At 41.7% G+C, this 22,358-nt stretch overlaps 1 protein-coding gene and 1 pseudogene across 1 annotated transcript; both read right to left on the bottom strand.

Moving 5' to 3' along the window:
* Window positions 1–459: 459 nt before the first annotated feature.
* On the bottom strand, window positions 460–3,214 carry LOC147608828 (uncharacterized; annotated as a pseudogene).
* Window positions 3,215–4,169: 955 nt separating this feature from the next.
* On the bottom strand, window positions 4,170–5,067 carry LOC147608829 (uncharacterized). The gene is given in 2 exon segments (XM_086788674.1): window positions 4,170–4,856; window positions 5,011–5,067. Coding segments are annotated over 2 exon segments (744 nt in total).
* Between the last annotated feature and the right edge of the window lie 17,291 nt (window positions 5,068–22,358).

Here is a 22,358-nt window from a genome sequence, read left to right on the forward strand (position 1 = left end):
CGGGTAGTCTCACTGAGGGTGTTGCTGGAACTACTGCCACGAAATGCTAGAAGACTACTGGCTTCGATGGTCTACTGCTAGGCCAAGTAGATCTAGGGAACCTTGCTTGATTGCGGGTACCGAAGGTTGAGATGCTGATACTAGGGTTGAAACGCGAGATAGAAGCCTGTACACAACTAGAGTAAGAAAAACGAGTCTGAGGGGAATCGAACCCCGACACTAGCCATATGAGGCTATCACCACGAGACTCCCCACCACCCACCCTTGTTAATAAGTTTATAAAAAAAAACAAGACTTTACAATGAATGATTTTGAGATTAAATCTTACCGATCCGTGAGTTGATATGTAAGACTACTGGTCCTCATCATCATCTCTGAGATAAACCGTCAATAAAATTTCATCTTCATTATCCTTGTTGACTTCTTCGAACTCCTCGATCGTTAAATTTGTGTTCACGTTCATTTCCTCCGTAGGCTCGACATCCATTGTTTCCTCCTCTTCGGTGTCTGTGTAGTGTCAGAGTCTGGATCGTTATCGTTCTCATCACCTACAATGTCATCATGATCGACAGATAGAAGAATTATACACCTCTCTGAGGTCGATGTGTCTAGATTCGAGGATGTAATCAAATCATCCTGATCCGCTGTCTTAGAGTCAACGCTATCAAACAAGTGTCGACCTCTAGGTTGGACATGCGCAACTTGCCACCATGGATGAACATCTGCATTCTTGTAAAAGAATGGTTGTTCAACATGAGTTGGCAAAATGTAAGGCTCTTTTGTTGCACGTAATAACTTCGAGGAGTCGACGGACCAAAATCTGGACAGTTCTCTTTTCATTGTGGTATTATTGCCTTTATACCCGGCATGGAACCAATCCACCTTCAAAACCACCTGTCAAAATACATGAATCAAAACTTTAGAATTATGTTTAGCTTTAAGAAATCTACATGTTATTGTTGCATGAAGAGAGATCTCATTTACCTGCTTGAAGATACGATATGATACTTCATAAATGCCGACTATGGTTCCCACATAACCAAGTTCAGAGTTTTCAAAACCAAACAAGTTACCTGTTTTTCACACCCGATCATAAACTCTCTTTGTTCCGTAGAGATTGGCTCATGATCACTAACCGCACGTTGCATACGGTGTATAACCAATCCATGAAAGTAGGTACGTCCCCGTCATTATTTACATTGGTTTGACGTCTGGATCTCCTCTTTTTACGTCTACCAACTCGTTTGCTTGCAAGTTCCTCCTCGTACTCATCAACGAATTGTTGCATGCATTCGCTATTATAGACAATGAAAGTAGAAATATCCAATTTATCTTGGATCTTAAGTCGAAAAGGGACTCCCTTACCGGACAATACCTCGTTATACATGGTAGAAGACGACTCATTTGTCCATACGCGTGGAGCTTCAGAATCGGTTTTCTCAAGGTATTCACAAACGTAATACATGCATTCTTCAAGCATCCATCCCTCTGCCATAGAACCCTCTGGTCTTGCTTTTTGACATACATAACCTTTCAATACTCCCATAAACCTCTCGACCCAAAACATCCATCGAGTGCTGACAATACCTGCGAACTCTATCTCGTCTACTAGATGGATTAGAAGATGAACCTGGATATCAAAAAAGGAGGTTGGAAATTCCTTTTCCATTAAACAAAGAAGCTCTATACATTCACGCTTCTTTGTGGAATTGACCCTTTGGCAATCTCTTTAGATGTAATCCATCTATCAGTAAAAGAAAGAAGATATTAGAGATGTTATTGAATAAAGAAGATATGAAATAAAATTTTATACCAAAAATTAATGAGCGATAAATACCTTGCAAGCGATCCAAGGCGATATATCACATCTCGGACTCCTCTTGTAGTACATCCATCAATAACAAGGGGTAGAACATGCTACATACATGATTAATCCGATCAACAAACATACAAGAAAATAAATACTTTCAAAGATCTTAAAAGATTTACCTTCACAAAATTGTGCCAATCGTGTGTTTTCAAACCAGACAAGCTCTTGTCATCTAGAGTGAACATGTTTCGACAAGATGCTCCATATCCTGTAGGCGTACGAATCGACTGAATCTTCCTGTTGATAGTCTCTAGCTCTTCTGTCTTGAGCACCCATGGGGCAAGCTCGTCGTAGGTTGTCTCACGTCGAGTTTCATCATAAAGTGGCCATAGATTGGGCTTTGAGTTTTGATCCTTTAAGTCATTTCTTGCAGCCGTTGTGTCTTTGAAGCCAACGAGGTGTTGCCATAAGGTTTGACCAACATTCTTGAATATGTGCATGGGATCAAGAAGATGACATATCCTCAAATCCTTCCAATATTCCAAAGTATACCATATCGAAGGACTTTGAGCTACAGTACGTTTTCCTCTCACTCGCTGCTTTACAGCGTCATCATTATCGCCGCTTATAATCTCTGACTCCGGATCGATAGTGGGTCCAACAGTCCACTTTAGATACCAATCCTTTGGTGTCATTGGTATTGGACATCTCCCTTCTTCTACCTTTCCATTAAAATGTATGGCTTGCCTTTTGTCTCGTATATAATGATCCTCAGATAAAAATCGTCTATGTCGAAGATATATATTTTTGTTGAGGTTTTTGCTATAAGTCGATCTCAACCAATCACCACAAATTGGACAAGCTTTATAACCCTTGGTACATATCCCTGCATGGAAAACATAACAAAGATGATTAGCGTAATGAACATCGTACAAACTTATGAAAGAATATATATATTTAAACCATTTACCTGAGCAAAAACCATATCCTGGAAAGTTGTGGATAGTCCATGCTAAAATTCCACGAACAATGAACTGTCTTTGACTGATGCTTCTGGACATATCCATGACATCTCCACAAATCTTGAAGATCATCGATGAGAGGGGCCAAATAAACATTCAGATCTTTAACTTGTTGTTTTCCCGGAATTAAGAGTGAGAGCATTAAATGCTCTTTCTTAATGCTGAGATACGGGGGTAGATTATAGTTAATAACTACCATTGGCCATGTAGACCATTTACTTGATCTCATTGAAAATGGATTCACGCCATCCAATGCTACACCCATCTTTAAATGGCATGGTTCTTTTGCAAAATCTGGCCATCGCAGATCAATATGCTCAAATGCGGACAATCTGATGGAATTCGCATTACTCCATCTTTGCTCTTGTGCTCCGCTCCCCATGTCATAAGCTTAGCTAATTCCGGACTTTGGAACATATGTTTTATACGCGGAGCCAGGGAAAAATGTCTTAATACCTTTCGAGGGACCTTACCTTTCTCCTCTTTATAACAAGGAGTTTGACATTTTGGACATGTCACACTGTCCTCGTACTGACCTCTATATAAAATACAATCATTGGGACATGCATGTATAGAAGAATAGTCAAGTCCAAGACTACTTATCATCTTCTTCACCTCACCATGTGATGTAGGAAGAGAATTGCTTGTCGGCAAGAACTTCTGAGAGAGTAGCCTGCAAAGTGCATTAAAAATATGTTCAATAAGAACAAAACATATTGTGATTACTCCTAAAATATTTAGATTTAAAAAAATGTTAGCTTGTTACATACTTCAAAAGTGCTAAAATGGATATATTACTCCATTCAAAACGGTTTTGAAGATTCAGAATAAGTAAGCTTGCACTGAGTCGTGTCAGTTGGCTTCTTGCGTAGATATGCTTTAGAGCTTCTTCTCGAAGATACTTCTCATTGTTATTAGGAATATCGCTCGCACTATTATTTTGATACCAATCCTCAATAAAATCAGACATGCCATCTTCGTCATCAAGATATGGTCCCGCACATTATTGAAGTCCTGAGAATATTTTTTTTTAGTCTTGCATACGCATTAGGATCACTCCTGTGTAGGATCCTCATGCACTCTATTGACATGTGAGATGCGTCATGTGAACGTTGATTTGTGATATTGTCGATGTCACAATCCGGAATCTACATATTTGAAGGCAATATCAATAGCATGCTTCTATATAAAAGAAAAGATAGATACAAAACAGTTACAGACAATAAAAAATGATTATCAAATTAAAATAGAGACAATAGAGAACGTGGTGCAAATTAAACTATAGAATTAGGGTACAAGAGGTCCAATAACATTAGGAAATGTATACAATGAAGCTCTCAATCCTCATCTAGTAAGGATGCTCGTGGAGGTCTACGCCATCCATAATTGACCAACAATTCATCACCAGCACGTAATGATCTAATAGCATTGACAACTATGTATCTTTCTACATCCCTGCTCATATGTTCTGGTTCATGACTATTCTCACACTCCACAAACGTGCAATTGGTTCTTGAACTCATCCCTCGACTACTATTGATTAAACCTGCTATGTTTCCTTGAGAGTAAGGTCTTCCATCAACATAGAGTCTTTGTCCTTCTGCATGTGTGATCCCTCTATCAGAAAGAGAGGCTGCATTGAGACATAATCCATAAGTACTCATGCTCTAAATGTAGCAAGTAAGCTAATGCCATGGACCCCATCTATATATAGGTCCACAGAAAGACATAAGGGTGACCTCTGAATGAGGGGGAACATGTAAATCTTGTGCAATAAAGAGGCCTCGTCCTGCTCCACTAATGGTAGATGGAGCAATCATGTAGCGACTGCCCCAGAAGCTGAAAACCACTCCATCTAAAGGAAGTGATCCTCTCTGCCATCCTCCGTATCGTCTGCGATCATACGTCTGTACTAGAGAATGCAAACGAGTAGGCAACGGATGATCTCCACCCGTCTCGGCCTCCAAAGCAGGAGGTAGAGGATGTCGAGAAACCTCGAGCTGCAGAGCTGACAAATGACCTGTCTGTGCCGTGTGCGAGGGACATGTGCACCACTGACAATGAAGTCATCCTCGTCATCAAGTGAATATACCTACATATATGATATGGTTACATTATATATGAGCCTTTGATTTATAAAATAACCAATAATAAAACTAAGGGAGAACAGTCACATACCATAGGTCGATATCGCTCCTCAGGTGGCGGTGCTCGCTCAAAAGTACCATGGGTCATCTCATGTGAAAAGCACTCCCATCGTGGCCTCCGATATGTGCCATGACAGCGAGCGCACCAGCATATAATAGACTCGTCGTAGTAGAAATCATCATAAACGGGTTCATGTGCAGTATTGGAACTCTGTGCACCCCAATCACCACGAGTAGGAGGTGGTGGTGTACCCTCTGATTGGTCCAAATCTGATTTTCAAGTACCATAAAAACACGAGTCATTAATCAAATGATCAAGAAGAAAAAAGCAATGCATGAAAGAAAACATTGAAATCTAACAAGTTCTATGGTATGCAATATGAAAAATAAACAGACGCTAATGTATGGTGGAGACAAACAAGAGGAGGGCTGATATGTGCATGGAGATATGGCAATACTTCCGCAAGGAGAGACGCCTACGAATCACTTTTCCTCGGCAGAAGGTGCGTGCCTTTGTTAATGTATATTAGAATTAATTTGAACTTTGATAGATTGATTCTAAGTATTCTCTAATCTATATCATTTTGTTTAATGAAATTTACATAGATGGCAGCACGAAAGAGACTGCAAGTTGGTCACACATCTAGACTAGGCCGGATGGGTCGAGATGGATTTGTGGCCACATTTGTGAGTATAAATCGTTTTGCATGATGATTGGCAAGGGAATTTTGATCATGGGCATGCAAGAAGACATGATGAGTTCAAAGGTATTAAAGACAAAATAGTGTTACCAAAGTTCAATGGAGAGAATACTTCCAATGAAGACTTTGAAGAATGGCTCAACAAGATGGACTTCTACTTCGAAATGAACATTGCATTTAGAAGGATATGCACAGACTTGGTGGTGGCATTTACAATCTCAAGCTTATGAAGTTACTTCATGGAATGCTTTCAAGGATAAAATGAGAGACACTTTTATCTCTCAATTGCATTAAGACAAGATTATGTGCATTTGAGATGACTTGAAAACAAAGGCAAAGCAATGCCAAAGACTACACCCACAAATTCATGAAGTATATGCTACATGTACGTGGGTTTAGTGAAGAATTTAAGAAGGCCAAGTACATTAATAAGGGTTCAAGGAGGACCAATATCGGTGTAGATGTCAAGGCACAAAGGCCAACTACTCTCAAAGGAGCCATGCTTTTGGCGGAGATCTATGAAGAGAAGTATTCAAATGCATGGTTAAATCAAGGGAATTTTCAAATGATTCAGCTCCTAACACTAAAGGGAAGTCTATGAGGGATGCCAAGCCCACTTCTTGTGTGCCCAAGTTTCCAACGGTATATGGAAGTAGAGGAAATTCAAATTATAGATTTGGTAATACTTCTTATGCTCATCAAAAGTCTACAAGTGTTGATGGGAAGCCTCCTAATGGTGCTACCAAGAGCAAGAGGGAGGATTGCATGAATGCATTAAGAAGTAAAGACTTGTGCTTTAAATGTGGAGAGAAATGGAATAAGGAGCAATACAAATTTGCAAAGCAAGGAATATCAAGCTTAATATGGTGTACTCCGAATGAGTTGCCAAGACTTTGAGGAGAGTGACCATGATTATGAGCCATATGGTGAGTTTTCTTTCAACCCTAGTGGCTCTAAACATTGGTTATAAGTTGATTATGATAATGTCTTTAAGTTACCTATGTGTACTTTGGAGGATACTTGTATAGAACCAACCTTATGCACACTATCCCATGATTTGTATGCCGAGTATAAAGGAGCAAACACTTTGAGGGTTAAGGCATACATCAATGGAAGAATTTCTCATATGTTGGTGTGGATAGTGGAAGTACACAGCTTTGTGAATACAAAATCCATATGCATTCTCAAATTACAGCCTAAGTGTTTGACAAATTTGCATAAAGTACAAGTGGAAAATGGGGCTGAAATGGATTGCAAAATGGTATGCCATGATGTGGCCTTGGTGCTCTCACATCATTAAACTTGTAAAGTGGATTTATTGGTGCTTGGCACACATGGGTCCCATTGATATAATCTTGGGGTGTAATTGGTTATCTACTCTTGGATGCATAACCATGAACTTGCAATGTGGTTACATAGAATTTATGCATAATGGAAGAGATGTCACTTTGTGGGGCAAACATACACCAAAGCTAAACCTTATCAATTGCACTCCATTCAAAAGGGAACTCAAGAAGTTAAGCATGGTATATGTATCACTCAATTCAAAAGGAAACTCAAGAAGTTAAGCATGGTATATGTATTACAGATTTGCAAGGAGTATGATATTGGCAATGAAAGCAAGGTCACACATGAAGGAATGCCAAAGTTGTTGGAAGAATACAAAGATATATTTCAAATGCCAAAATGCTTGCCATCTATGCGAGAAATTGATCGTGGAATATGTTGAGATATCGAGCTCGTCTAGTGAGGCGGTGGCCACTGATGACCCGCCTGGGGGATAGGCCCCACACTTACACCACTGGCATGGTTGGTGAGATCTTGGGTGATATGCGGCCAGTGGGATGACAGGCTGTGTGACAGCCATTCTAGAGACTGGCATAGTTATAGCGCCAGCTCATTTTAGTCGGGTTCACACTATAGAGAACCCGTGTATGTATTGGTTGAGTACCTTTCATATTATTGAGTACTCTTATTCTTGTATATGGTGTGTTGAGTGTTGAGTAGAGAAGAAGAAGATTTTCAGCCTCTCACCTTGTGTGTTCTCTATTAGGGTTTTGTGAGTGTGTGTGTGTGCTTGCAAGAGCTCAAGCTCTCTTCCCCCCTGCATCTTTTCATGGTATCAGAGCCTGGTTCGTGCTAAGGGCTGAGCTGCAAGCAAGAGAACCACGGGAAGCGGTACGAGGGTAAGAGCTTCAACTACTCTTCCCTATTTGTGTTGGTGACTACACCCTTGTCGGGAGCTCTACGGGAGGCACCGACAAACGGTCTCTGATTGAGGAGCTTTCTTCGCGGGAGTAAAGCTATAGGGCAACTATACAATCCTATCAGACTCCAATTTTCGGGCCGAAAACGCGTTTCGGGCGCGTCTGGACCTCCATTTTTCAGAAAGCAGGCGATTTCGAGCACTGCGGGTAAGTCATCGATTCTCTGCAGAACTCTGTTTTAAGAACTGCAGGAAGATAGATTGACTGTGCAGACACTATGGGTGCTGCAAAGAGGTCTACAGTTGCCATTGGGTGTATGTATGCACATTGAAGTCACTGGTTGTGACATTTGAGAGTACTACAGTACCGCTCTGCAGAAAATACAGCATTTGTGCAGGAAAAACCAGAGTGCAAATTCTGGTAAGATTGTGTGTTTGGCAAGATGTCTAATGATGGCATAACACAGATTGTGGCTGAGAAGCTGGATAAGAATAACTTTCATGCTTGGAGGTTCAGGTTGACGAATTTCCTGATGGGAAAAGGCTATTGGGACTACATAGAAGGTGAGCATGAAGAGGCACCGGAGATACCGGGCGGATATAAATCCAATTGCTGTAGATGTGAAAGAATTTAAAGACTGGAACCAAGGAGCCAGGAAGGTTATGTATTGGCTCTCCATTAGTATACAGGACACCATGATTGGGCACATTCAGGATGCCAAGTCCCCCAAGGAGGCGTGGGACACCTTGGTAAAGCTCTATGAAACAAATACCAAGGCACGTAAGATACAGTTGAAGAATGAACTTCATACTGTGGAGAAAAAGAGCATGTCTGTGAATGACTATGCGTTGAAGATAAAGGGTATTGTGGAATCCCTTGCATCTATTGGTGTGTCAGTAGATGATGATGACAAGGTGGAAGTCTGTTTACGTGGTCTCGGGCCACAATACAAGGCGTTCAAGACGTCCATTCAGACTCTGAAAAACATTCCCAACTTTACAGATTTGGTGTCTATGCTGATTATCGAAGAGAAGAACTTGGGTGAAGATCAATAGTCTTCACAAAGTAAAAACAGTTCAGAGCAACAGGCCTTCTACACGAGTTCAGGAAGAGGACGAGGTAGAGGAGGCCGTGGACGCGGTCAAGGCCGTGGCCGAACAGGTAATCAGAATTATGGCCAGCAGCAGCACAGCAGCAGCAACAGTCCCAGAATCAACAACAACAACAACAACAACACGCAGGTGGAAGAGGAAAATTCAGAGGCAGGGGGAGTCAAAGAGGCCGTGGAAATTGGCAAAGGCAATATAATGATGCACGTGAATGCTATTATTGTGGGGGGTGGTAAGCTTGGACATGTGCAGTCAGAATGTTATAAGAAGCAGGTTGACATGCAAAATGGGAAAGTGCAGCAAAACAACTATGCATCCTCAAGCAGAAATAATGAGGATAATGAAAGGTTGTTTGTTATGTAGCATGTCGTGAATGCCATGTCTGAAAATGTTGATGCAGCACAAAAAGATAATGTATGGTATGTGGATTCAAGCGCTTCGAACCACATGACGAGTCATGGGGAGTGGTTCAAGGAGATGAAAAACCCAAAAAGACCAGGTTTTGTGGAAACAGGGGATGACACTGCTCATCCAATTGCCCACGTTGGAGATGTGCCATTGTCTATGCAGGATGGCAAAGTGAAGTACCTTGCAGATGTACTTCATGTACCGAACATAACAAAGAATCTGGTTTCAGTTGGCCAGATGATTGAGCAGGGTTTGCAAGTTCGGTTTAACCCTGATGGGTGTTATGTTGAAGATTTTAAAGACAAGTGCAGGTTGGTTGCAAAAGGCAACAGAGTGGGCAGAATGTTTACATTGAATGTAGACATGCCTGAAATGAGTGCTGCGATGTTTGCAAATGGTTCAGGAGTTGTTGCAGACACAGACATATGGCATAAAAGAATTGGACATGTAAATGTGCAGAGATTGAAGTCTATGCAGACAAAAGGAATTGTGACAGGGCTGCCAAAATTTAAAGTGGAAGGTATGCAGAAAATATGTGAAGCATGCCAATTTGGGAAGCAAACAAAGCATGTGTTTCCACGTAACAGATATGTGAGCAGAAATGCACTAGATGTTGTGCATTTAGATGTATGGGGTTCTATGAAGACCATATCTATGGGAGGCTGCAGGTATTATGTGACTTTCATTGATGACCACACGAGGAAAGTGTGGGTATATTTCATGAAGGAGAAGAGTGAGGTGTTCACTCACTTTCAGAATTTCAGAGTTTTGGTTGAAAAGCAAACAGGGAAATATGTAAAGTGCCTAAGGTCAGATGGAGGGGGAGAGTACTTCTCCAATGAGTTCTCTGAATTTTTGAAGAAGAATGGTATTCGGAGACAGTTTACATGCAGATATACTCCGCAGCAAAATGGAGTTGCTGAGCGGAAAAACGGGCACATTGCTGAGATTGCGCGAGCATTGATGGAAGAGAAGAATATGCCGCATTGCTATTGGGCTGAGGCTGTTTCTACAGCAGTATACATCATGAACAGGACTCCAACTGAAGCCATACATGATGTAACTCCAGAGGAGAGGTTTACTGGCAGAAAACCAGATTTGTCTCATCTGAAAGTCTTTGGATGCATTGCATACGTGCATGTGCCAGATGAGCTGAGAACTAAGCTGGATCCGAAAGCTGAAAAATGTGTGTTTATTGGATATTCCTTGAGCAAAAGGGATACAGGTGTTATAACCCTGCTACACGTGAGTTGAGGGTAAGCAGGGATGTTGTCTTTGATGAGATGAGCAGCTGGTATGCTGCTGAAAAAGAAGCTGTTGGGGCTGATTTGAGTGGAAGTGTGGTTGCACAGAATGCAGGTCAGCAATCACAGTCTTTGAGTGGACCAGGAGAGTCCTCATCTAGTGGGTCTATTGATAGACCATGGAGTGGCAGGCTATGTCATAATACCAGTCCTGCAAATGTGATTAGTACATCACGTAAAGGAAAAGAGAAAGTGGTTGAGCCCCTTGGTATGCCTGACATTTCTGCAGGGCATTCTCATGTTGATGGAGAGTCTAGTGGCTCAGATATGAGCCTTGATGTGAGGAGCTTGGGATCCCAGCTATGAGAACACCTGGTGTAAAGAAGGCTATGGAAGCCATGAATGAAAAGCTACGAAGATCTGGGAGAGTGAAGAACCCTGTGCATATATGGCAAAGGTTGTGCAAGTTGTTGCGCCAACATGCATTGATGAGGGTGTTGGAAATGTGTGTTGGGAGAAAGCTATGGATGAGGAGATGGATGCACTATATGGAAATGAAACTTGGGATTTAGTGCAATTGCCTGAAGGCAAGAAAGCCATTGGATGCAAGTGGGTGTACAAAGTTAAACATAACAGTGATGGAAGCATAAACAGGTACAAGGCTAGATTGGTAGCCAAAGGATATGCGCAGAAATATGGGATTGATTATGAGAAAACTTTCAGCCCAGTTGCCAAGATGGCAACGGTGAGAGTTGTGATAGCAGTGGCTGCGTCAAAGCAATGGTCTTTACATCATATGGATGTAAAGAATGCATTCTTGCATGGGGATTTGCAAGAAGAGGTGTATATGTTGCAGCCACCTGGTTATGAGGATGTGGGTCACCCCGAGCATGTTTGCAGGTTGAAGAAAGCCTTGTATGGCTTAAAGCAAGCACCAAGAGCATGGTCTGACAAGATTTCTGAATATCTTGTCACTATTGGCTTTCATGTAGCCAATGCAGATTTCTCATGGTATGTGAGACATGGTGATAGAGGAGTTGTGCTTGTTGTCATCTATGTAGATGACTTGATCATTACGGGGGATCATGATGCAGAGATCTTTGATGTAAAGATCTTGCTAAGACAGAAGTTTGAGATGAAGGATCTGGGGGAGCTCAGATATTTCTTGGGCATTGAGGTGATTAGGTCACCACATGGTATTGGATTACTGCAGAGACAGTATGGCTTGGACATGTTGTCCAAGTATGGTATGACAGGCTGTAAGCCTATTTCTGTGCCATTGGATTGGAATGGCAAGTTGAGTACAAATTCAGGAGAGATCTTGGAGGATCCTACTATGTACAGGAGCATCGTAGGAAGTTTGATCTACATGACAATCACCAGACCAGATTTGAGCTATGCTGTTGGGTTGGTGAGTCAGTTTATGCAGGTTCCACGGAAACCGCATTTGGATGCAGTGAGACGCATACTGAGGTATGTGAAGTCTACTTTGCATTGTGGACTATTCTATGAGACTGGGACAGAGATATGTGTACATGGGTACACAGATGCTGATTGGGCTGGTAGTATCTCAGATAGAAGATCTACCAGTGGATTCATGTTTTCTTTGGGGAGTGTTGCTGTGACTTGGAACAGCAAGAAGCAGCCTACGGTTGCTCTATCGAGTACAGAGGCCGAGTACAAAGGAGCTGCTATGGCAGCATGTGAGGTAGCTTGGTTGAGGAAGCTACTTGGAGATTTGGGTCTATTAGTGGATAGACAAGTTGTCATTTTCTGTGACAACATTAGCAGTATACAGTTGGCCAGGAACCCAGTCTTTCATGCTCGTACGAAGCACATAGAGGTCCACTACCACTGTCAGAGAGAAGGTCTTGGCAGGAGAACTTGACCTTGTTTATGTCAGCACAGAGGATCAGGTAGCTGACATATTCACCAAAGCATTGGGTACAGAGAAGCTCCACAGATTCAGGGCTTTGCTTGGTGTACATGAGAGATGGAGTTGAGCTCGAGGGGGAGTGTTGAGATATCGAGCTCGTCTAGTGAGGCGGTGGCCCCACTGATGACCCGCCTGGGGGATAGGCCCCACACTTACACCACTGGCATGGTTGGTGAGATCTTGGGTGATATGCGGCCAGTGGGATGACAGGCTGTGTGACAGCCATTCTAGAGACTGGCATAGTTATAGCGCCAGCTCATTTTAGTCAGGTTCACACTATAGAGAACCCGTGTATGTATTGGTTGAGTACCTTTCATATTATTGAGTACTCTTATTCTTGTATATGGTGTGTTGAGTGTTGAGTAGAGAAAAAGAAGATTTTCATCTCACCTTGTGTGTTCTCTATTAGGGTTTTGTGAGTGTGTGTGTGTGCTTGCAAGAGCTCAAGCTCTCTTCCCCCCTGCATCTTTTCAGAATAGAGCTCGAGTCTAACTCTATCAACAAGCCACCATATAGATTGTCAAAAGTGGAGAAAGATGAGGTGGCACAATAGTTACTGGATATGGGATGGGTGGAACCAAGTCAATCGCTATTTGCATCACCGGTGTTGGTGAAGAAGAAAGATGGTACCTTTTGAATGTGCATTGATTATAGGGATGTGAACAAGATCACAATAAAAAATAGGTATCCTATTCCAAGGATTGATGATCTATTGCATAAGTCGAAGGGTGCCAAGTTCTTCACAAAGATTCACTTGAGGTCCAGCTATCATCAAATAAAGATGAAGAGTGGTGATGAGATTAAGACAACATTTAGAACTGAAAGGGGATTGTATCATTATATGGTGATGCCATTTGGGTTATGCAATGCGTCTGCCACTTTTCAAGCCTTAATGAACAAAATGCTACAACTATACCTCTTCAAGTTTGTTTTGGTCTTCTTCGATGATATCTTGGTGTATAGCAAAAATGAATAGGAGCATTTGGTTCATGTTCGCAAGGTTTTTGATGCACTTAGAGCCAACAAATTGTATGCAAAGAAAAGTAAATGCATTTTCATGGCAACAAGTGAAGTTGAGTATCTTGGTCACATTGTGGGTGAAAATGGCATTAGAGTGGACCCAAGGAAGGTGGAATGTGTGAAGAATTGGCCTATACCTAAGAACATCACTCAACTAAGAGGATTCTTAGGGCTTTCTTCATTCTACTGAAGGTTCATTGAGAAGTATGCTCACATAGCGGCTCCATTGACTGATACGTTGAAGAAGGAGGCATTCTTTTGGGATGCAACAGCCCATAAAAGTTTTGAAGAGTTGATGAGAGTACTTGCTTTTGCCCCATATTTCACCAAGCCTTTCAGTATTAGAGCAGATGCATGTGGAAGAGGTATTAGTGCCGTGTTGTATCAAGACCATGGGTTAATTGCTTTTTAAAGCTGTAAACTTGATGAAGATGCATGTTTATGATCAAGAGATAAGTGCTATATTACATGTAGTGAAGAAATGGCATCACTATCTCTATGAAATCAAGTTTTATGTGAGAAGCGACCGTAGGGTTCTCAAGTACTTAATTTCTCAACCAAATCTCTCACACGAGTAAAGGCGTTGGTTGGCGACCCTTCAAAATTATGATTTTGAAATCATTTATACAAAGGGGAAGGCTAATGTGGGGCTGATTCACTCTCAAGAATGTGGGCTTGTACATTGTTTGCCATCACAGAAGTGCATAAAGATTGTATTGAAGACATCCAAGGGGAGTACATATTACATGAGGAGACTTCACATATGATGCAGGAATTATAGCTTGGTACTTGTGAAGAGTTACCTCATTTTCGATTTCAAAATGGACTCCTTTACTTCAAGGAGAAGGTGTATCTTATACCTTATTTGACTTTCAAACAAGAAGGTGGTTTTAGATGAGATACATGCTGGGACACTTCGGGTGTTTCAAACCTATGATGCCATTAAAAAGAGCTTTCATTGAAAAGGCCTTTGGAGTGATGTGGAGGAGTATGTTGCCAAAAGTATGCCTTGTCAACTTAATAAGGATCCCACACAAAATCCCGGTAGTTTGCTTTAGCCTTTACCCATTCCAAAGGGTAAATGGACTTATATAGCAATGGATTTTATCATAAATCTTCCTACCACCAAGAAAGGGTGGGACAACATTTATGTTGTGGTTGATCGGTTGACTAAAGCTGCCCATTTTGTGCCTACAAAAGTGAGATACTCGGCATCTATGGTTGCACGTCAATTCATGGAATATGTGTTTCGGATGCATGGCATGCCACAACAAATAGTGAGAGGCCGGGATGTTAAATTCAATTGGCTCCAAGTATGGCCCTTCACCCAGAGACCGATGGTCAAACCAAGAGATTAAACAAATGGCTTGAGACTTACTTGAGGCATTATTGCTATGAGATGCAAAATGCTTGGGATGATTGGTTGCATTCGTCTGAGTTTGCGTACAATAACACTTACCATGTGAGAATTGGAATGTCTCCTTTTGAGGCTATGTATGGCTATAAGGTACATGTGCCAGTTGTAGCATTCAAGAATGACAATGTGAATCCCAATGCAAGGAATGAAGTGGAAAGAATGCAAGCTCTTTTACAAACATGCAAAGAGAACATCAAGAAGTCTCAAGAGAAGATGAAGCATTATGAAGATGCACATCGAAGACCATTGGAATTCAAGGAGGGAGATTATGTATTCTTGAGGATTCCCAAGACATGCCATGGATCTCTTAAGGGCAACACTAATACAAAGCTTGCACACCATTTCTATGGTCCATACAAGATGGTGAGAACGGTTGGTGAAGTAGCCTATCAATTGCTACTTCTATCTACTGCAAGAATTCATAATGTGTTTCATGTGTCTCATTTAAAGGCATATGTTGGGCTGGAAGTGCAAGACTTGGATGAGCTACTTCCTATGAATGATGATGGTATGGTGGAGTATATTCCCGAGAGTGTTGGGCATGAGGAAAAGGGTACTTCGCAATCATTCTTTGTGCGAATACCTTTTTAAATGAAAGGGATTATCTCAAGATGAAGCTACATGGCAACCCGTCCACAATTGGATGGATATGATAACTTGTTGAATGTATCCGATGTGGAGAATTGAGCCATTTAACAATGAATATGCTTGTTGTAATTTTGTGAGATTCAATGTTTGGAGGATAATATGATGCTTATCAGGATGCTATTGATATATGCACTTCATGGGGAGTGTGTATCACGTGATGCTATGTTTTGGTGGTTGTTCGGAGAGATTTACATGGGATTATGAAGATCTTAAGCATGGCTATGCTCTCTTGGACAATTTTGGGACAATTTTGCTACATGGTGCATCTACATGTATATAGTGGACATCCTCATACCAATGAAGTAGAAGAATGTTTTGAGGATGAAACATATTTGGGTGGGGATGGTTTGTAATGTGATGGTGGACATGGGTTCATGGGCATGTTCATATGTTGGGCTTGGGGCCTAGGCTTATGGGCATCCAGATATAATTTGGGTGTGAAATGGGCCAAGGTATATAAGACAATGGCTCATAGTTTTAAGGTACCTTTTTGATATACTATACATTACCTTGATGCCTATGTCACAAGAATACATGGTGAGCTTCTCCCATATGAGATCTAGGATGTTGATCACACTCATGTTGTCTACTCTATGTAATGAGTGGGCCTCCTTCTTGTACCCACCACCTTGAGTTTTTTTTATCAAAATTGGGTCCCAAAGAAACTGCTCAAGTACCAGCTAAATCTTCTCTTTGGCGTGTCTAACTATTGTTTATTGTTTGTATTAATTGAAGAGGGATTTATTTATGCTTAAGGATGAAACATTGATCCCTACCCACATCGTTCCAATATAAAGGATCGCCAAAATAGACTGATTTTTTATCAAAGAAAACAAAGCACAAAGTAATGTAAATTAATCATGCACAGTTAACCCATTCCTAGGGTTAACAAGAGCTACTGCCATTATCTTACATCAAGGAGTCACGGTAGATACACCGAAGGGTCATACATTCAAGATATGAAGCAAGGGTGTCCAAACCTACAACTTGGACAGGCACTTGTAATGGTGTGAGGGAGTAATTATGGCAATCCCTGCTTCAAGAGCGTGTGGTAGCACGTTAGGATGAAGTCCTAAGTGACTTACCTCTTGGATATATTATAAGAGTAGTCATTGTAATAGCATTAGGCCTCTTATGAGCCTGAAGTGCCTGGCCGGCCACAGTTTAAGTGAGTGTGAACACTTATGGCCATGTATATAAGTGAATATCTCTCATAATACAACATACTCTCCCATTGTGCAATTGAGACTTGCTCTTGCTAATCTCTCCCCCTAATGCATGCTAGTGTGTGTGTGTGAGTGAAGTGACACGAAAAGAGAGACGAGTACCCATAGTGCAATGCGGCGGTGCGACAACGCTCGTGGGAGGCACAGTGGAATTGCTTCTCAAGGAGTTATAGAGCTTGGAAGGGTTACGAGCTGGGCCGTTGGAAATATCCTCACGACAGTTGCGGTTCACCAGGTAATCTCTTGTTGGATGTGTTTCAAGGGGGGTTAGGGTGAGCCATAACATGCACAAGTTCTTGTAACTTCTTGGGTGTACTCGTCCTACAAGGGTTGGACCCTTTCTAGTAGATGTTAGTGTGTGCAGACTCCATTCTTTTACATATTTTGGGAACAGGAAATGATTTATGATTTATTTAAAGATGCTAAGATTATGTGAATGATGCATAACTATTTTCGTTATTAGGGGAGTTGCTATTAAGTCGAACCTCAATAAAAAATTTAGGACATAAAATCAAGAGTGCATTAAAAAGTAAAGAATTTTACTAATATATATGAGTTGAGTGAATAGCATAATTACATTTCATATTAGCATTTTGTCTTAGTCCATTGAAACCTTAGCTTTCTTCACAATCATCTAATACTAAATAATCTAAGTAGAGACATTTGTGGGCAAACTTTTGTGCCATCTTGGGCTTTCTAACTTAGGGCAATGATCCCATTAATAAATATGCAACAAAGCCATAAATTTTGAGAAAACCAAGTGGACACTTTCTTCGTGACCTCATCCATTTTGTTGACTTTCTCATCATTCTACATGACTATCCAAAATAGGTAATTTGATCTACATGACCATTACAAGGACAAACTTGAGCTATGCTGTTAAACTTGTGAGGCAATTTATGCAGGCCCCTAGGAAGCCACACTTGGATGTGGCTAGATGGATCCTCAGGTACATAAAGTCCACAGTTGATTATGGACTTTTGTATGAGACTGGTATAGAGATACAATTGCATGGGTACACAGATGCTGATTGGACTGGTAGTATTGTAGATGGGAGATCTACCAGTGGTTTTATGTTCTCATTTGGGAGTGCTTCTATGAGTTGGAGCAATAAGAAGCAGCCAACATTTGCCTTGTCGAGTATAGAGCAGAGTACAAGGGTGCTGCTATGGCAGCTTGTGAGATAGCTTGGTTTCAGAAAAGATACTTGGTGACATGGGAGAGCTTGTGGGTGGATAGGGCAGTTGTTATATATTGTGACAACATGAGCAGCATACAGTTGGCCAGTAACCCAATATATCATGCTAGAACAAAGCACATTGAGGTGCATTATCACTTTGTGAGGGAGAAGGTTCTAGCAGGAGATGTAGATCTAATATATGTCAGCACAGAGGATCAGGTAGCTGACATCTTCATGAAGGCATTGGGCACACAGAAGCTCCACAGGTTTAGGAGCTTACTTGGAGTGGAGTGTGTGGAGTTGAGCTCGAGGGGGAGTGTTGAGATATTGAGCTCAACTAGTGCTATGGTGCGGACATTGATGACCCGCCTGGGTGATAGCTTCCGCATCTACACCACTAGCATGGTTGGTGAGATTATGGGTGATATGCAGCCAGTGGGATGACAAGCTGTGTGACAGCCGTTTTGGATTACTAGAGACTGGCATAGTTATAGTGCCAGCTCATTTTAGTCGGGTTCACATTATGGACCGCCGACCCTTATGTTGTAGTGGTTGAGTTACTAACCCATATAGTGTGTACTCTTATCTTTATGTTAGGTTGGTTGAGTAGAGAAGAAGAAGATAGAAGAAAATTAGCTATCCATCTCTCTCTTGTGTCTTGCTCTCTCTTGTGTGTGTGTGTTTGCTTGCTAGGGTTTGAAGCTCTCCCTCTCCCCCACATTGATTCATCAATATGCAATGTATATAAAGGAACACTTACAAGAAGTAGGATCTTTCACAACACAACTTTAAAACTTAATAATAGATATAGAGAAGAATATTGTATTACTAAAATAATACAGTATTAGATGGCAAATCCCCACACTCGTGTGCTCCTATGAAGGGAGCTTCGATGGTTGATCTAGAACTACTTAAATGGAGGTTGTATGCTAGTAGAAGCTAGGGAGTAAACTCACAGTTATGTGAGTGATGAACTGTGTGGAGAAGAGGCTAGTTGTGTATCTATATATGCCTATATATGCGAGACAACCCCCTTGACATGACTGCATAGATCCACGTTCATAGTCAGTGCCACCATTTTTGGTGTAGACTCGGCCCATAAAGACATACTTGAAACTACGTAGTAGCAGTCACCTTACCATGGCCATTCGGGCTCATCTTGGGCCCTATTTTTGAGCCTTGTAATGTCAAGATATGGTGTCCAAGAGTAAAGTCTACCTATTCCATGTGTGGTCTGTTATAAAACGATCTGGTGTAGCATGTAACCTATTTCGCAGTGTGCCAAATTTAATCCAAGCTATCTTTAAACCATTTGGCCTTATAGGCCATATGGAGATGTTGGGTGTGCTCGGGCTACTTAACCATGGTTACTCCTCATAATGGGAGTCTACAAACATGAGCTATTCTGTAACGCCTCCGCTCTACGGCTGCGTCTTCCTCAAGCCGCCATAGCCTAGGCGTGGAGAAGAAGAGAGGGTGGAAGTCGGTTCACCTCCCAATCATATAATGACGAGTTAGGGTTTCTCGTTGGGTTTTATACCAAAACCCTGGCCTGTGTCCACACCTCCTAGCCCGGCCGCCCATCTTACTTAAGAGCCGTGCTAACTTAGATGTGTACGCACATCGACCAAACCCTAACGCCCATTAACCCCTGAACCCCGCTAGCACTAATAATACTCTCAAGACTCCGAAAGCTATTAACTTATGCTAGGGTTCAACTTCCGTAGGACCATAGTCCTGACATTACTCCCCCCTTCAAAAAAAAAATTTCGTCCTCGAAAACAAAAGTGGGGAAACGTTTCCTCATCACACTAATGTTTTCCCAAGTGGAGTCTTCCTCTGGACGGTCCTTCCACTTGATAAGAGCTTGTTTCCGAACTTGGTGGCGAGTACGTAACATGTGGTAATCCAATACTCTTTCTGGTTCATGAGGCAGTATTGGAGGTTCCACATATTCTACCAAGAAAGAATCATCCACCGGCCTTTCATGACCCATAAGGCGTTTCCTCAAACGGCTTACGTGAAAGATGGGATGAACCTTGGAATGTGCTGGTAACTCAAGTTTATAGGCTACTGAGCCCACTTTCTTGAGTATCTTAAACGGTCCACAAAATCGGGGCGACAATTTTAGTACGGGACCCGTTTTTAAACTGGTGGAGTTTTCTGGTACCTTCAGAAACACCCAATCACCTTCTTGAAAGTGAAGTGGCCTACGTTTCTGGTCTGCAAACTTCTTGTAACGATCTTGCGCTTGACGAACATTTAATCGTGCAAGGCGCAACATATCCATATGGTCTTGGATAAAATCCTTAACCTGACTGATTTTCTCATTCGCCAGTCCCACCGACACTGGTGAACGTGGCTGAAAACCATACATCAACATGAAAGGGCTAAAGCCTGTCGATACATGCTTTGCACTATTGTAAGCAAACTCAAGAATAGGTAAATAAGACTCCCAATCAGATTGTTTTTTGCTGACATATGTCCTAAGCATATCTTCCAGCACTTGATTAACCCGTTCAGTCTGACCATTTGTCTGCGGATGATCAGCTGTACTAAGGTTCAACATAGTACCCAGCTTACTGAATACTGCTCGCCAAAAATGGCTGTTAAACTTGCGATCGCGATCACTGACAATATTGGACGGTAAGCCATAAAGTCGGTAAACATTCTCCACGAAAAGGCATCCCAATTCTGGAGTTGTAACTGTTTTCTTAGTAGGCACAAACCTACAAAGCTTGGTTAATCGATCCACGATTACCCAAATGGCATCATGTCCACGATTCGTTGTGGGCAAGCCCGTTTATAAAATCCATAGAGATACTTTCCCACTTTCCGTCGGGAATCTCCAATGGATGCAGTAACCCGCCAGCTTTAAGACGTTCTGCTTTGTTCACTTGACACTTCTGACACTGCAGAACATAGTCAGTAACATCCTTGTGAAGTCCAGGACAATAGAAATGCTTTCTTACGAGAGCATACGTTTTGCGAATGCCCGCATGACCTACACTTGGACTATCATGACACTCAAAAAGAATTTGGCGCCTAGTGTCTAAGTCCAATGGAACACAAACTCCCCTTGTGGAGTAAGTATCCATCATCGATGGAAAAGTTTTTCCATCGTTGTAGTTCATCTTGTAATAAAGAAGAACCATGTGTGGAAGAACTGGGAACACTACCGTTTGAGTGAGAGGGACCCCTCATTTGAACATGATTCCACACCTTTGAGTATGTTGAATCCTGCTTGCATTTGCCTCGTAAAGATTCTAACAATTCGCTTTTCAACTCTGTGAATAGCAGCGAATTAATCCCTGGCATACTACTCAAAGCATCAGCTATAATATTGTAACGTCCTTTGCGATAGTGTAGCTTGCAATCATACTCCTGAAGGATCTCAGCCCATCTGGCCTTTCGACCCTGCAAATCTGTTTGGTTCATAAACCACTTTATGCTTTCGTGATCAAAAACAATCTCGAATTGCGCACCATATAAGTAATGTCGCCATTTTCGTAAGGCATATATGATGGAAAGAGCTCACGCTCATAAGCTGAGTAGTTTTGTTGAGCACGATTGAGTTTCTTGCTCTCATAGGCAACAGGATGACCATCTTGAATGAGAACTGCACCCACTGCCTTAGCACTGGCATCCGTTTCAATCACAAATGGTTTTTGAGGATCCACAACTGCCAAGATGGGAGCCGTAGCCAAAGCAACTTTAAGCTTATCAAAGCTACGTTGTTGCTCCTCACGCCATTGAAAGGTAATTGCCGCACCTTTCAATTGATCAGTCATGGGAGCGGCAATCTTTGCATAACCGTTCACATATTTGCGATAAAATCTTGCCATTCCCAAGAAGATTTGAAGTTCTTCCTTACTTGGAGGTGTTGGCCATCGCATAATAGCATCAACCTTACTAGCATCCATAGCAATTCCGTCTGCAGAAATTACATGACCTAGGTATTGTATGCTATCCTTGAGAAATTCGCACTTACTTTCTTTCGCGTAAAGTGCATTCTCGTGTAGTAACTGAAAAACTTTTCGTAAGTGTTCCAAATGCTCTTCTAAAGTCGAACTATAGACCAAAATGTCATCAAGAAAGACAATGACAAATTTGCCTAAGTACGGCCTTAGTATGCTATCCATAAGCGTCATAAACGTTGCCGGGGCATTAGTAAGCCCAAACGGCATAACCAAAAACTCATAGTGTCCAAAGCGAGTCCGGAACGCAGTCTTGGTTATATCAGCAGTGTTAATACGCACTTGATGATATCCTGAACGTAAATC

The sequence above is a fragment of the Cibotium barometz genome, chromosome 52 (genome assembly GCF_041138505.1).
Source record: "Cibotium barometz isolate CiBa-2024 chromosome 52, ASM4113850v1, whole genome shotgun sequence".
Classification (NCBI taxonomy): Eukaryota; Viridiplantae; Streptophyta; class Polypodiopsida; order Cyatheales; family Cibotiaceae; genus Cibotium; species Cibotium barometz.